Here is a 16,818-nt window from a genome sequence, read left to right as displayed (position 1 = left end):
TAAAAAGTAAACTTTATTTATGTAATATGAACTTAAACGATCCAATTTTACATCTCATGATTGGTCAGAAAATCATGTGATTTTTGTTTACTGTTTTTTTTTGTTTTTATCATTAGCATTTACGCTATGTATACTTTGCACATAAGCAAGTATTCTCATTTATTAATAAAAATTACTACATGAAAGTTGCAAGTAAAGTAGTTGAACATTAAACTAAAATCATTAATTGTAATATTCTTTTAAAGATGTTAGTCCACTGTGATAAATGATCATGTTTATAACCAACAAAATTAGAATGACGGTAGATAACGTTTTTGTCAAAGAGATTATTATCTAGAGGAGATAATTCAGTCATCAAAGACATTGTTAGTTCAAATAAATTATAAATCAAGCCCTATACCAAATAAGCCAGGAGCTGGACAGTAGCTAATCGATTACATTGTATGATTATTGTACTATTATCGAGAATCAACTGAAATCATATATATTTATTTACCAGAAAGTACAATTTTGATGATAATATACATTATGTAACCTTATTTCATGTATGTATTAGTTAACAGATCAGGTTAGCTAACATAACAATGAGATAGTGTTTGATAATCGATATTGATCACTAAATATGATTATTTTTCAATCTTATTTATTTGAACACATAAATATTGGTACAAAGGGGCACCACATATATATGCGCCACACAAATCTTGTTTGATTTGTGTGAGGGCTGTGATACTGCCTGAAATGAAGCAGGTGGTTTTCTTGGGGGTCCAAACCCCGAGCCTTTGACCTAAAGGTCTGATCCACAAGGCAGTGGAGCATCGTGAGGAGATGTAGTCCCATGATAGCCGAGGACCAAAGATTGATTCATACGCTATGTGTTCCCTCAGGATACTGGAGCCCATGTGCACCACTGGTTTGGAATCAGGGTTCTCCAACTCTCCTAGGTGGAACCTCCGTATCCACCAACCCAGTCAAAACGCCGGACATTCACCTTTTGTCCTCTCGATTCCGTAAGCAACACCCTGGCCACGAGAAGGCAGTGAATAGTGCTTTCCCTGATAGTGACTGTATACGCGTGGTCATGTGAGGGCATTTCTAGAGGGCGAGCAAACTCTCCGCACTCTCGACCGTACCAGGGCATTTGGGGGCTTTTTTGAAATAGGAACAATAACACACTATATACGCTTTGTACTTAGTGACTTGACAACTGAATGTCCTATCAGATTGGTCGAATTGTATCATGTAAATAGACCAGAATTTTCAAACCAACTCTTCTACACTGCCAATAAACTTAATAGTAGCCTAAAACCTTACAATTCACCTGCATATATCTGGACATCACATTCTTACCGACAAGAGAATCTTCTCTGATGGGACATTATATTTGTTAAAAAGCAGTGATACGTTTACTTCAGATGTTAAGTAAACAATATCACCAACGTTAAATGCTAACCGATATTCAAGAACAATAATGTTAGTAGTCAGCCTTCGGATTTTGACTTGGCAGTGTTGTGAAAATGTAGTTAGAGATAAATAACTTTCTAAACTCAAAAGATAAGGGGAAGTTTATTGTTAAAGTCTCAAACTTAACACAACTGACCCATACTTTTTCGCCCCTAAATGTCAGTCAAATTCAAACCATTAAAATCCAGAAACTATCAGCTTAAGATAATCTAATTCTCAATAGAAGCAAAAACTATCACACAGACGAAAGTGTACTACAATGATATGACGAGCTGGGAATAAATCTAACAATCAAGCCTCAATTGCTGGGAAGCCAGTGACTCACAAAACCGCTATCCTCTAATAACTTAGAACATCTAGTCATATTTATTGTTGTGTTACAAGCATATTATTTTATTAGATAAGAATCTACCTTTCTGGCAAGTGACCTTGTCTGTGACGTAAGTCCATCAACGAGGGTTGTGTTGATAATCTGATCTTGTGAACGCCCATCACTTCGCTAGATCTCAATATTTCATCCATCGATCAGTATTGCTTTCATTCATTGCAAAACCCTTAGTCGTTCGTCATTGCAAATCATAAACTTCTTCATAACAGCAACGACGTTGATGAAAATCTATTGTGAAAGTGTCGATTTCATTACATCAGTTACATTTAAACAAAACAATCCCATCAAAAAATAACTATCTAGTACATGTTATAAATTCAAATATATTACGAATGCAAAAATAATTTATAAAGCATATTATGGAAGCTGAATTATACATGGAAGAGGATTATATTATTGGTAACGTCATTATTATTAACACGGTAATCCTTTAGCGTTATTATAAATATCAAAATCCTTGTCATTAATCATGTGAAAGACTATGTAACCAAGTTTAATCAAATATGGAACGATGAGGTATTAAAAATCGGGATGTACATTTACAAACGATTATTTAGCAACTTGTGTACGAGCTGGTATAGTTATATAACTGCATGTAGTTGTTGCAGTTGAAGTGCTTGTTGGTGTTGTACATGCTGTTGTTGATTGTGGTGATACAGTGGTATTGTTTTGCAACGAAATACTTTTACTTCGTAGAATAGATATATTATCCACAGTTGGAATAGTATCCCCCGTCGGTGAATCCAAATTACCTGAGGGAAAGGAATCCTTCATTAGTGGCCTCGACTTAGCCATATTATAATCGCCAGAATCGAAATATTTCACCTACATAAACAAAGTAATAGATCAGATTGGAGTTAGAAAAATAGACGTAATTCTAACTTTATCTTAAAAAACTGGATGCTGAACTATTGAATAAATAGGATTTATTTGTCTTCGCAACTTATAACAAAATACGTTCGAATACATCACTTAATGTAGCGTCTATTAATTCAAAATATTCTATAGCAGATTTTTAAATATGTAGACTAAGTTAATGGAAATAGTGGCAACCCGTCTAACAACCGAGAAACACGTTAGAACACGAAGTCATGGAACTTTTCTGAAAGTAAAATCAAGTGTAAAAAGTAGAAATAAAAGTTAGGAGTATCAGACAAAGTATAGTAAGAATCCTAGACGGTTAGTGAATAGCAATGTCTTACTGATTGGTATAGAAGACACCTCTGGAACGCAGCAAGTGTTGCTTAATGGGACTTAACTCAAGCAGTAAGTATAAGATGACACTTAAAACCGGTCTGAATACTATGGAAAAAATTGCACTTCGAAATCAAATAAGGAAAAAATAATTTGACAAACATGGAAGCTGAAAACATGGTTGAAAACCTACATATCAATCTAAAGCACAACAATGAAACGCCACGAAGACCAACAGGAAGACTAAGGGAATGGAAATATACACTAGTATTAGTGGGTGGATATAATGGGTAACCAGAAAGAACAAGTGATATGAATAAAAGAACTAAAAGGTTACGAAGTAAGAGACCTGTGATTTAAAGAATGATCCACTGCTATTCAGTCGCGGCTAAAATGTTTAGAACACCATGGACATTGAAGACTTCCATGGATTTCGATGAAAATATGTACACCACACTACACAGAGCTAGCGAAACCCAAACTAAACAACTGCTAAGAGTGCAAGTCCCTGTGTGGAAGTTAACTCAAAATTCGTACAAAGTTTAGAATACCGATAGCCATACAACTAACATTGCCTTCAGATGAACGGTTCCCGAAGTTAGATCTATTCACATTATGCTGTCATAGATCAATATGACTCAGCCATGACCTGAAGTCATTTCGAACCATATATATTCTCTCTCAACTAGGTCATAAAAACTCACACAACAATACAGGTTGGCTCCAGAGAACATAAGCAACTGGTTTTCGGTGGAGAGAGGCTTTGTATATCCAGATACCAGGCCGTAGAACCTTCTAGTAGAAGTAGTGTTAGTTTGAGTTCATCAAGAGAAGACAGGTCATACAAACCCGTACCGGTAAAAACAAAGAGTCCTTCAACCACCTGTCATTAATGTACAAGCCCGAATCTAAAACTATTGTAAGTGACTCCAACTCGTATCAAGTTAGGAATCCACCCATCGAAATTATCCACTGGATATCTAAATCTGTCCAGCACTATAACACATTCCAATGAAAAGCCGCACACCTCAGGCAAAGTATATTTGCTTTAAATATTAGCACAGGCAAGCATGTGAAGATAAAAAGGAAGGACTTCCTGCATTTGGCTGAAACCCACCCATTTTACTATATAATCTGCTCTTTTAATTAAGCATAAGTGTAAGTAGTATGCTCTGTATTAACGAGAACTTAGAAATTTTGGGTTTCAACACTTCCAATTAAATTTAGGCTTACAAATTCTTTTTAAAGTTATAATGACTGTTAAATGACAGCTTATACTTACATTTTTACTTAGCCGTCGATGTAGCAATGACGATGCATTGTTAACCAAACCAGGGTATTTGGCACGAAGCTTTTCCGACTCTTTCTGTAAGAGGAAAAATGCTTAATTATCGTCTATACAAACCTTAATTTCACTTTTATCAGCAGCATCAATCGAGGCCATTTTTTGTTGAGTCCTAGTAGAAGTATAGGAACTTCAAGTAAAACAAGAATAAACTATGACGAGAAGCTCAATATGCTAGAAAGCATACTTACATTCCGTGATGTCGCAATTTACAACAACTAGTAGCAGTATAAATGAGGTTTAAGGAAAGTGGACGGTCCAAACTAGACCTTCAAACGGGAAAGGTCACAAACGTGTCACAACGTTATACTTTAAACTACCCCTACATTTTAACAATGTCTAATATAGGTTGTCGAATAATATAAACTGATTATTGACTTATATTTCTAGTTCTTTCGTGACATTTTTTTCTCGTCTTGCATTACGAGATTAGAAATAACCATTATTCACCAATTAAAATGTAGGAATAGATGTTTCTGTTTGATCAATCTACTGATGTTAAGAGAAGACCGGAGGGAGACCGAAGAAGATAATTTGACTATTTAGGCTGTATTCATAGATTTCAATATGCTATTCGTCAAGCTCTTTTGCATATGGCTTACTGGGGAGTGTCGCAGATGTGGAATAACAGGTAAGCAACTTCTTCTGCAGTCAAATGCAATAGAAAGTTGAAAGTGGAGTGCCACGTTAAATAAATCCCCAAAATCGATAGCTCTGTAAGTCTTCGATATGTGACGCTGATCACATTAGTGTTAATGGATTCACCTAACAGAAAGTGATCGGTCACGCATCCGCACCGGATCACGAGTGGGAACGCCGTGCTCTACTTCTACAATCGCTAGCCAGCTTCGATCAGTCACTTCTCGATATATTGATAACCTATCAAATATATCTTCAAACCTCCTCGCTTCTGACTTTCGATTTCACTGGATGAGTACGACTCAACTATAGGTGTTGCCAGTTAGTGTTGTCAAACTCCAAATACCTGCGGCATCTTCAGGATAGTCATCTCACCGGCCCCAGCAATGAGGTTTAAAAACCTTGACCGAATAAACTCAAAGTGAAACTCCGTTTATTTCACTCAGTGACTGGTGACTGGAGATTTCCACCTGAAAAAGTGTGCTAATCACTAATGTAGATGATTTAAGTGGATAGTTGTGGTCTAATCAAGTTGAATGGGAATGGCATGACCTGGCCTACGTCGAAGTCACCTCGCGGTGAATATTTCGTGCCTATAGGTAACCCTCGTGCTATTGATAGAAGAAACCAGAGAAGTAGTGAATAGGTCTTTATTTCGATCTTCGCGCAGTCACAGTGGAGCGTGGGATTATCTGTTCAGACAAACAAAGGCTCTCAACATTCAATATAAGATAATAGGGAATATAACGCTTACAAAAAGTAAATAAGTGAATGAATACTTGAACAATACTGTTTTAGCATATGCTTGGTTGTTTGGGGTCAACTCTTAACCAACCAACCTGAGCTGTTACATTAGCTTCCCCCTAGAATCGACTTCCGTAGGAACGTCGATTCGATTAACCTATCTATCGAAAACACCTTAGTTCTATTTCTCATCCCAAGGCGAAATTATCAACTCGCTCACTATTTGACTTACAATCAGTTACGACTAACGCTTTCAACGATAGTCCATGGATGTGAATGAATACTTGAACAATACTGTTTTAGCATATGCTTGGTTGTTTGGGGTCAACTCTTAACCAACCAACCTGAGCTGTTACAAATACCTATCACGGATTACCCATTAGTCATATCCAAGTAGTGTGCCGATAATTATTTCTGTATGTGGCAAACATGATATTACTGATGGAATTTATCGGTAAGAATAGGCTTGAGAATCAGTATGAACTACTGTCATATGAATCAGTCCATGTCATGCAAGTGAATAATTTGAATGGGTTATTCTTGACCCTAATGATTTTCGATAGACTGTTTCATGATTAGTGTTCTGCCCTCAAACGTAGAAATGCTTCAGTCTGATGGAGGACTCGTGTAGAGCACAGTGACGTATCACCTTCAAGAAAAAACAGATCCCCAATGAAAGATGTGCCTTCAGGATTAATACACGCCAACTAACCTACTATCCTCAGCCTTAAGTACAGAAAGAAAGTCAAAACGAAAACACCTCAATCGGTTTTACTCCAATGGATCCCAGAAGGGCATTCAGTTTGGTCTCTTATACGTGTTCTAGAGTGACGACAGGTTTATGAATTAGTTGTAAAGTTGCACACTGGATTAGGCCTCTTATAAATGATAAAGATTCTACAGAAGGCGTAAATCCATGATAAACCATTTGTAAACTTGGTTTGCTCTGTCAAATAGAGGAAGTGATTAAGACTATAGGTGAATTCTAGTGAAATTAAGGTTATACTGATTGGCCATTACAAAAGCGTACGTTGCTACATAACAGTCGATGTGTCTTTACCTAAGCTTACTGATTATAAAGATTTGGGATTCATAGCAAATATAGGCCTCAAAAACGAACACAAAGAATTCCTGAACATGAGTAAAGATATGTTCAGTGTATTGTACCTAACGTATGCGAAACCGGTTCTAATGAATGAAATCACAAGTCTTTCCTTAAATGTAAAGCAGATATGCTAAGATCAGCTAAGTGGGTAAAAACAAAAATGCTGAAAACTGTCAAATCCGTACTTCAAGAAGGTGTTCAGGTTGGATGATAAGTGGCAGAATTTAAGCACGCATTTAGTTCACACCGAAACACAACCTAATACAAACCAAACGTATACGCACATACAACGTTATGTTGACAGTGTTCTACTATTTAAGTCCGAAATTCCAGTAGGAGAAGAACCAGTTTACTTCTAGCTCACATTTTTCACACTGTACAATAAAATCTTCACTAAAACTTATAAACTGGTACCTTATTCGAGAAGGAGCGATTATTACTGTGCAAAGGGAGCTGTGTATAGTTAAATCTGTAAGATCCGAACTAAGGTTCAGGTTGAATAATAACTACCTGGGTAGTTTAGACACACACTATTGCTCAGTTGAAAGCAAAACAAGGGGATTGGGAAAATAACGCGTGTCTAAACTACACAGATAGTTATTCCTCAGCCAAACTTTGGTTTGGATCTAACAATTCTAAACAAATACCGATTGCTCGAAGTTGCCTGACCTGACCATGATAGTGACTCTTGTAGTGATTCAATAGCAGATGAAGTAAAAAATATTAGTTTAGATAAAAAGCAAGGACTTGAGGATCCGACATTATTTCGTGGGGGAAGAAAATGTTGGAAACAGGTTAATTATCTATCAAACATGTTTTGGAGAAGGTGGCTAAGGGAATATTTACCGTCCCTACAAATAAATCAAAAATGGTTATTTGAATATCGCGATTTCCAGGAGATGTGGTAATCGTGGCTTCAGACATTTTGACCCGTGGAAGGTGGCCTTTAGGAGTAGTTGAAGGCTGTGAAATAGATACAGACGGAAAGATTAGGATAGTAAATGTAGGAGTACTGCTGTAATTCCTACTCGTTCCTATGGTGTGGACTATGCTATAGAATGAACCGTGACCAAAAGTATCGAAGTGTCTTGTTAAGTATGCAGGGATTATGTGGGCTGCTGAAGGATCCATTTTGAAGGTTTTGTGTATGAAAATCTGTCCACTTATACATTTGCAACTTGTTCTTATTGGTTTCTTTAGTTGTACATTTTGTTAGTCTTTTTGATGCCATTTGAGACAGTAATATTCTATTTTATAATAGTTCTTTTCAGTTTTCTTTCGCCTTCACTGAGTTTATATGTTTCTACTGGAACTGCATTTAAGTTCTTTTAGTTGATACTTCATCTTGGTGGCTGCCATATTGATTGTTCCCCCTTTTGATTGTGCTGCTTGAGTTGATCGGCATTGTGCATTTTCATTGTGAATTGAAGCACTTTTTCAGAATTGGAAACACTTTGTTAGAAAATGTTAGGATGATCCTGAAAATTTCTCGCAATCGACATGACAAGCTCAGGAAACATTAAGAAGCATTTTATCCAATCGGCGTTTGATTAGAAGCTTTGCTAAAAATACCGCGAAAATGAAAATTCACATGTAAAGGTTCTGATTGGCTGAATAATACACTGCTACTATGTTTAGTAGTATTCCAGAATTTTCAGGAAAACCCAAGGACTTCTAAAATACTATAAAAACCCTATATTTTCTGTATATAAATGAACCTTTGGAGTAAAGTGCTTCTCATTTATTTTGCGCCTTTTCTCTCGTGTTCAAGTCGCTGTATAGATTTAGCTTGGGGGTTACGAGACTTGCTTGAGATCCGAATATAGGGTTCAATCAGCGAGACTTATCATGAAACGACAAAATATTATCTTTGAAATGGAATTTTACGTGATCTATCCAGAAAGGGTCGAGTAACATTTATTTTTTGGGGCGCTCGATCGATTACTGGGAGAACAATTATTGGTTGAATAACAGAACGGTAATTTTTGCTTAAAACTGTTAGATCTAAACCAAATTTTGGCTGAGGAATAACTGTCTAGGTAGTTTAGACACTCGTTATTTTCCCAATCCCCTTGTTTTGCTTTCAACTGAGCAATAGTGTGTGTCTAAACTACCCAGGTAGTTATTATTCAGTCGGAACCTTAGTTCGGGTCTAGCAAATACTCAATGTCATAAATAGAGATAATGAAGAGCGAACTTTGACCGAACGTTTCACTCACATATCTCGTGAAGAAAAAATGGCGGATTTCAACCTCTTTGCACTAGGTTTCCTTAGTTTCAGGGTTTCTGTCCTCATAGTTAATGGCCGACTGGATGAAAATAAGGTTGAGAGTTAACTTAACATACAAACTACTTTAGCATAAGCAAAGCTTCTGCTGCTATGGTAAAATGAAGAATGTTTTTTCAAATGATAATGATAATATATTTCTGCAAGGGCAAGTAGACGCCATTTTTACAGGCATGATCTACAGGTTACAACATATACTGGTTCACAGTGTGCATTCCCAGCAGGGTTGTCTTGTTAATATAATCTGTAAAAGTTAATAGTGGTCCATTCGTTCAGATATACTGTGTATTCTTCAAAATATTTTCCAAAGGGACATAGAATTATAATAGAATTATATTAGTTAAGGTTCGAATAGTTCTCAACCTGATTCCCAATTATGTATCCACGTGTTTTCACGATAGTATCGACAATTATATTACCAACTCATAAACGCATCAAAAGGTAAAATCTCTGTTACTTATTAGTTATTGGTAGTACTCTATAAAAATAAATATGAACACAAACTACTCAAATTGTCTCAACAATTGGGTTTCTGTACTGTGCAATTAACAAACATCCCTTAGACAATTTATACATTACTAATTAATAGCTGAGAGATTAAAAGCTAATAACTTGTCAAAAGGATGTCCCTATTATCGGTATTTCATTTATAACCGAACGGGAATATCAAGCAATTTAGTTGCAGACATCAGAGTGAGTCAGAATCCTTGTGATCTCAACCACGTCGTTGACATTAAGTTGCAAACAATCCCAGACAGCCGCGGTAATATTACACAGATGTAAATGCAAAATGCATTGTGGAAACACATGATCATATGTAGTAGAGTAATAAGGTTATATACATGATGGAACGAACGTTTGTTAAATAAAAAGTGAGCTCATGAGACGTCTCCAGATTAAAAATATTATCTAATGACCAAATTTAAAACATAAACGCTTCATATGCTTTTCTAGTGCAGCAAGAACACAAGCTAAACTTGCGGAGAGACAGTTTCTGAAGATTCCTATTCGTCTATGAAGTGTCCTATCTCCTCTAGCTGTTCATCTGGGACAATTGATTGTTATAGGTGACAGATGTTCATGGTATACAATGAGGTCTCCAGGAAATGAAAATTACTTTTGAGTAAACACTGTGCATCTGTGAAAGATTTAATACCAATCGTTCAGCCCATGGGTATATTATACTCTTAAAAATCGAAATTATCCGTACTCCACTGAACCTGTTCATAAAACCCATAACCCTCTGAACACGAATGACAGACTATTTGGTCACTGATTCTAGCTACGGCAGAAGACCGAAACTGGATGTATCTAAAGTCCAGAGAGAATGCGCTCTGGTGTGAACGCAATTGTGGGTGGTTACATACCTTTTTTAATAGCATTTCACATTACAATCATTGTGACGACTAAACTTCAAATATTTGATTTGAACACAGAAATAGACCAACCAAATCAAAGTTTATTCTATTATCTCAGACCACTTTCTTCCGTATGATGCATGATGTTTCCTATGGTCACTTGCCCAAGTTCATCCTTCAGTTATAGCATCAATAACTTAGAATATTTGGTTATATTTGATTCTGTTGGTGCAACAACTATTACTCGTTCATGAGAAGGCTGTTAGTTTGTAAGGATTGATATGGGTAATCATGCAGAGCATAAGGCAAAATTTTTGAATTAACTTTGAGTCTTACTGCATCGTATTTTGGACTTTACCCGTCCGACTCTTAATATGGCGATGTTTTTGGGATATTCATTCACTTCAAACATTTTGGATGCAGCTGATGATGTTTGGGAATAAAGATCCATAAAATTGTCCCTAAAGTTTCGGGGCATTCCTAGTCAATAACTGATTCGGATGACCAAGAAAGATAAAGATACCTCATCTCGACCAGCAAGCGTGACTCTCTGTTAGTTGAAAATGGTACTTGACACTTTAGAGGTATTCTGTGTTAACAAGTTTTGTAGGTCAGATGTAATATATGTACATCCAGACAAACTGTATAATTTCATGATGAGACAAAATAACAAATCAGAACCTATCGTTTCGCTAGTGTTTTAGCAGAAATAAAAATTTTTGAGAATCTCAGAGATCACTCGGTAACAAGTCCTCAGGTGAATAGGTTTCCTGACCACTTACATAAGCCTCAGTCGGAAAATGAGATGTAGGATTTCGTTTGAAAATGAAGAGCGTCAACCGCCTATCTACAAACGTCACAATGTTAAACAACAGAACGGATAAGTTGTACGAACCTGAAAATTCAATAACTCTCACCTGACAGGCATAACTGAAACATTAGTATCTTTCTGAACCACGGACCGGGAGCTAGGATTGCCTGATGTCTATGTTTCTCATAGTCAGGAAAATGGGAGTAAGTGGTGCTACTATATACGCGAGCAGACTGTTCTCAGCTTGATGTGGACCGTCAATGGAAATTATTGCTGCATACAGCCATGCGTGCTACAAACAAGTTTGTCTCATAAACTGCGTGTCAAACAACTTAAAGTAGTATTGAATTTTAGCACCAAGTTACTGAAGCTGAAAAGATGGTTCGAGTAAAAACACCTCAGTTATGAAAGCACATACAGATGGCTCCAACAGCTTTGAAATAACTCCATAAGTACTTTGAAAGAAGACAGACACCAGTACCAGAATAAGCTCATCGACAGATGTGCCGCCGATTATGGGTGTTTACTTCGTAACGAGACCTCTCTAAACAAACCAAAGACCCAAACGTGTGGTTATTAAGTCCTAGAGTTACAACCAACATAAAGGATGGTGTTACAGAGCCCGGATACGTCAACGAGATCGTCTACTCCAGATTTAAGGGAATCTCGAGAATAAACGTTAGAACTAGACTGGTGCAATCTAAACGACAGTATCCAAACGAGGTTGTATCTCTTGGCGGGTATGATCACTCTGCTACACTGAGAAAAATAGTCATACTTGTGGGGGCCCTCAGTTTGCTCTTTTAAACCAAGGAATAATCTCAGACAAGTGGGAGCTGACACATGGAAATCCCTTATAGAGATTAGTGCAGAGAGCGCTCGAACTACCGCTTGATAAATCTCATTCCATTACCCGTTAAGACTATGATATATGTGGTTTATGACAGCTTACGTGACCATCCATTGTCTATAAATTTCTTTTGACTCTAAAGGTATGTTTTCATGATAGGTTGTACTTGTTTTAAGAATCTTCTGAGTGCAGTAGATATAGATGGACTATGAACATTCAAAACAAGATTGAGTTTATGTAGAACATCTAGATTTCACAAAAGCATTTGGTAGTACCAAAAATTGCGTACAACAAGCTGAGGACGGTAAAAATTCAGTCACCTCTGTTTGATGATCTTAAGTTTTGTCTAATTAATCGATTTAACGTCAGGATAATTCAATCAGTTCCGAAGACTGCGCGTTGTTCTAGTAGGGTGTCAGAATGTTCGGTACTGAAGCCTCTGACCTCGTTCCCTTGCAAAAACGGCTTTTCTTAACAGGATTACTTTGGAATTCAATGTTTTCCTTGTCATTCAGAGCTTTAAACAGGAACCTTTCACACGAATAATAAGCTAGCGTTTCAACAGGATCTAACTCACCCTCAATGTTGGAAAGACGATTCTTAACAAACCTTCAACTCTAAATTGTCTGAAGCGACTAATATGCATTATGCTACTGTAGTGGATGTCGAGTCGTGGGCGGACTATGATCACCACTACTATTCGATTACGCGTACAAATATGACTTGGTTCCCTTGATAGCCCGTAAACCAGAAGGCTTTACTAGTCCAGATCAAGTATATTTATTGGCGATCTCGTGGTATCGAAATAATACCGAGACGTGCCAAAGAGTACAAGCGAGCAAGCAGTGCGTGAGCAAGCTCGAACCAAACCAGGCGGTATATGGAACAAGAAGTGAAACGGATACAGTTAAACAAATACAGTAAAACAATCTCTGGTACAATTGGTTACAATAATAATAATTGTTTCTATTATTCCAATCGTGTTCTTATCGAGACTGGCCGGTCACTACAGGAGCCCCCCGCTAGAAAGGATTTACACTTTCGATACGTAGCGGTTTCATTCGTGGGACTGATCGCGAAACGTGCAATTGTAGGACGAAAACGTTGGCAGAACAGGGAGTGATCGTTGATCCTCGAGTTGCCACCAAAAGTCTTTGACGTAGAACGGTACCAGAAGGAACGTGCTGTATTGATTGCTTGGATTAGCATGCTACACCAGAGTGGTTTGTATCCAGAATCTGAAGGTTGCGTTCGTAGAGGTCCGGACCAGAAACGCTGCAGACGTAGGACGAAACCAGATTGAGCCAAGGAACCAGATGCGACCAGGATAACCATGTTCGGGACCAAATGTATATCATACGTATTTGGAGCCAGAGAGATCGACTGAGTGCGTTGACTAGAGCGTGGGTGATCAGGCCAGCTTTCGCGAAAGTTGACTGAAGTCGACGATACCGTAACAGCGATGGTCGGAGGCGTAGGCTCGGGGTAAACAAAAAAAATGATAGAAAAAGAGAAAAGTGTAGCTTTCTTGTAGTATAGGGGCAGATTCCTATACTGTATCCGTAGTTGGTTATGAGGTTAGTCGAGAAAGCGTACGGGTAAGCGTACTCGGCGACCAGAACGTGAGACGGTAGTCTCGTTCGAACCTCGTGAGCCTGCAATCTCATCCGCAGTCAAGGGCGGTGTGGTCTGCAGGTCTGGACGTGAGACGGAAGTCTCGTCCGTAGACGGGGCAGATGACACGTGCTGTTGACTGGGACGTGAGAATGAGGTCTTAGGTGCATCTAGCGTGGGATCCGAAGTAGATGTAGAAATCCCGCTAGAAGCTCTGATGGGTCTAACATTGGGTCTCGGCTTATCAGGTATAGCACTGTCATCGACGTGTGCTGGCTTGAGACGATCAATGCTGACTGTTTCGATGCGGCCACGTCGATCAACCTTGAAGGTCTTTACGTGACGGGAAATCACGTGAAAAGGTCCTTCGTAAGGCTGTTGTAGAGGTTTGCGTACCGAATCTACTCGTATGAAAACATGTGAACAGGTAGATAACTCTCGAGGGAGAGCGACCTGTCGATGTTGTATACGAGTTGACACCGGAGTCAGTGTTCGCATGAATGCAGACAGTCGTTGGACGTAGTCTGATTCGCCGAACTTAGTGCTGCTCCGTGGTGTGAAAAATTCCCCAGGCAGACGCAATGTCGTGCCGTAAACAAGTTCAGCGGCGGAACATTGAATATCTGCCTTTAGACTCGTTCTGATTCCCAGGAGGACGAGCGGAAGGGTTTCGTACCAATTGTTGTTTTCGTGTGCTCGAAGAGCACTTTTAAGTTGGCGATGAAACCGTTCAACTAAACCGTTTGATGCTGGATGGTAGGCGGTAGTGCGTATGCGTTCCGTACCAAGCAGCCGTGTTAGTGAGGAGAATAATGCGGACTCAAATTGTTGTCCTCGGTCAGTCGTGACAGTCGAGGGACAACCGTACATAGCTATCCATCGTTCTACGAAGCGGTGAGCAACTGTCTCCGCCGTAATAGACGTGATGGGAATAGCTTCGGGCCATCTTGTGAAACGATCAATGCATGTGAGTATGTGATCATACCCGTGCGATGGTGGTAATGGTCCTACAATGTCTATGTGAACGTGATCGAAGCGAGCATCAGGCGTAGCGAAAGTGCCAATAGGGGCAGCTACGTGCCTGTGCACTTTTGATCGTTGACATTGTAAACATTGTTTTACCCACATACGGACATCTTTATTCATTGACGGCCAGACGTATCGTGCAGCTATGAGGCGTAGGGTGGCTGCGATACCAGGATGAGATAGACCATGAAGGGCATCAAAGACGAGACGGCGATAAGCGGAGGGTACGATGGGTCGAGGGAGGCCCGTGGAAGTATCGCATAGGATAGTACCTGAGCTAGTAGCTAGGGGTACTTCCCGGCACTGAAGGGACGTAGACTGTTGTGCTTCCGTGCATGAAGTATCGTTTGCTTGGGCGGCGGCTATAGCAGGTAGGTCAAGCATTGGCAAAGTAACTGCATTAAGTTGGATACGTGATAAAGCATCAGCGACACAGTTCGACTCGCCTTTGACGTGACGAAGGTCTGTCGTGAACTGGGAGATATAGTCCAAATGTCTGCACTCTCGTGGTGAGTAGCGGTCAGACTTGGTATGCAGAGCATACGTTAAGGGCTTATGGTCGGTGAATAAGATGAAATTACGACCTTCTACAGCGTGCCGGAAATGTTTGATGGCGCAGTAGGCTGCTAGCAGTTCGCGACCAAAAGCGCTATATCTCGTCTCCGTGGGAGTGAGGCGTCGTGAGAAAAATTCGAGGGGCTGCCAACTACCGGAGATATTCTGTTGCATAACGGCTCCTATGGCGAAATCCGATGCATCAACCGCTATAATAAGCGTGGCTGATGGGTCAGGATGCACGAGAAGTGTGGCTTGAGCTAGGGCCGTTTTGATATCTGAAAATGCAGTACGTGCGGCGTCGTTCCATTCCAGTTTGCGTGGATTACCGCGAAGTAAATCAGTTAGCGGTCGTAACTGTTCTGCCGCGTGCGAAATGGAGCGTCGGTAGAAGTTGACCAAACCGAGAAATGCCTTCAGTTCCTTGAGTGTGGACGGTACAGTGTACTCCATTATAGTGCGTACTTTATCCTCACAAGGTAGAATACCCTCATGCTTAATAACATGACCTAAGAATTTTATTTCCTTCTTCCCGAGTTCACACTTGTCGGGGTTGACTATTATTCCATTATCCGAAAAGCGCTGGAATAGTAGCGTCAGGTGTTGATAATGTTTATCTACGTTTGATGATGCGATTAGCAGGTCATCAATATAGACGTGAACAAAATCTAGGTCTCGTACAATGCTATCGATAAACCTTTGGAAAGTTTGAGCAGCATTCCGTAATCCAAATGGCATTCGTAGGAACTCAAATAAACCGAAAGGAGTCGTGATGGCAGTTTTCTCTATATCTTCAAGAGCGACTGGGATCTGATGATATGCTCGTATCAGATCGATCTTGGAAAAAATTGTCGTGCCCTTGAGTGATGCCGTGATGTCATGTATGTGGGGGATGGGATAGCTATCGAAACGTGTAGCTGTGTTTAACGCTCGGTAGTCTCCGCATGGTATTCAATTAATCAACCACACAACCACTCACCACTCATCACCCCGTGTCAATCCATCCACCACTGTCTGCTTCGACAAACTACGCAGTGTAACACGTTCAGACGATCAGTCAGTGAGGGAGAGTGTGTTTCATCCTGTCTGTTTGACACTTGTCCACTCAATGTGTCTGCATGCCATCCCACGTGCTGAATCAAGTTCACACTGAGTTAAGCAGCAATCGGCACACATCACAGTAGTAGTTGGATACAGTGAGGAGACGATGTTGTGTGTGAGTGGGACTAGGCAAGTGACTGTGACTGGTCGGTGTTGTGAATCAATTAAATGAAGTGTGGAAGTAACAGGGGACACGGGAGTGAGAATGTGGAGAGTGTGACGTGGTGATTGTGGTTTTGTTTGTGGTTGTAGTACTGTTTTTGTTTTTTCGTTGTATTTGTAGTTGTAATTGTAATAGTCGTAGTGTGGTGAACAACAACAACAACAACAACAACAA

The 16,818-nt window shown here is 39.4% G+C and overlaps 1 protein-coding gene across 1 annotated transcript; it reads right to left on the bottom strand.

The window, feature by feature from the left end:
* Positions 1 to 2,153: 2,153 nt before the first annotated feature.
* On the bottom strand, positions 2,154 to 4,695 carry Smp_049170 (putative camp-regulated phosphoprotein). Its single transcript, XM_018795788.1, has 4 exons — positions 4,583 to 4,695; positions 4,452 to 4,543; positions 4,329 to 4,412; positions 2,154 to 2,677 (listed from the first exon to the last, which is right to left on the bottom strand). The coding sequence occupies exons 2-4, from the start codon at positions 4,488 to 4,490 to the stop codon at positions 2,402 to 2,404; spliced, it is 399 nt and encodes a 132-aa protein (XP_018650065.1). The 5' UTR covers positions 4,491 to 4,543; positions 4,583 to 4,695; the 3' UTR covers positions 2,154 to 2,401.
* Between the last annotated feature and the right edge of the window lie 12,123 nt (positions 4,696 to 16,818).

Source organism: Schistosoma mansoni, chromosome 2 (genome assembly GCF_000237925.1).
Source record: "Schistosoma mansoni strain Puerto Rico chromosome 2, complete genome".
NCBI lineage: Eukaryota > Metazoa > Platyhelminthes > Trematoda > Strigeidida > Schistosomatidae > Schistosoma > Schistosoma mansoni.
This window is presented reverse-complemented; position numbering and strand designations above follow the sequence as displayed.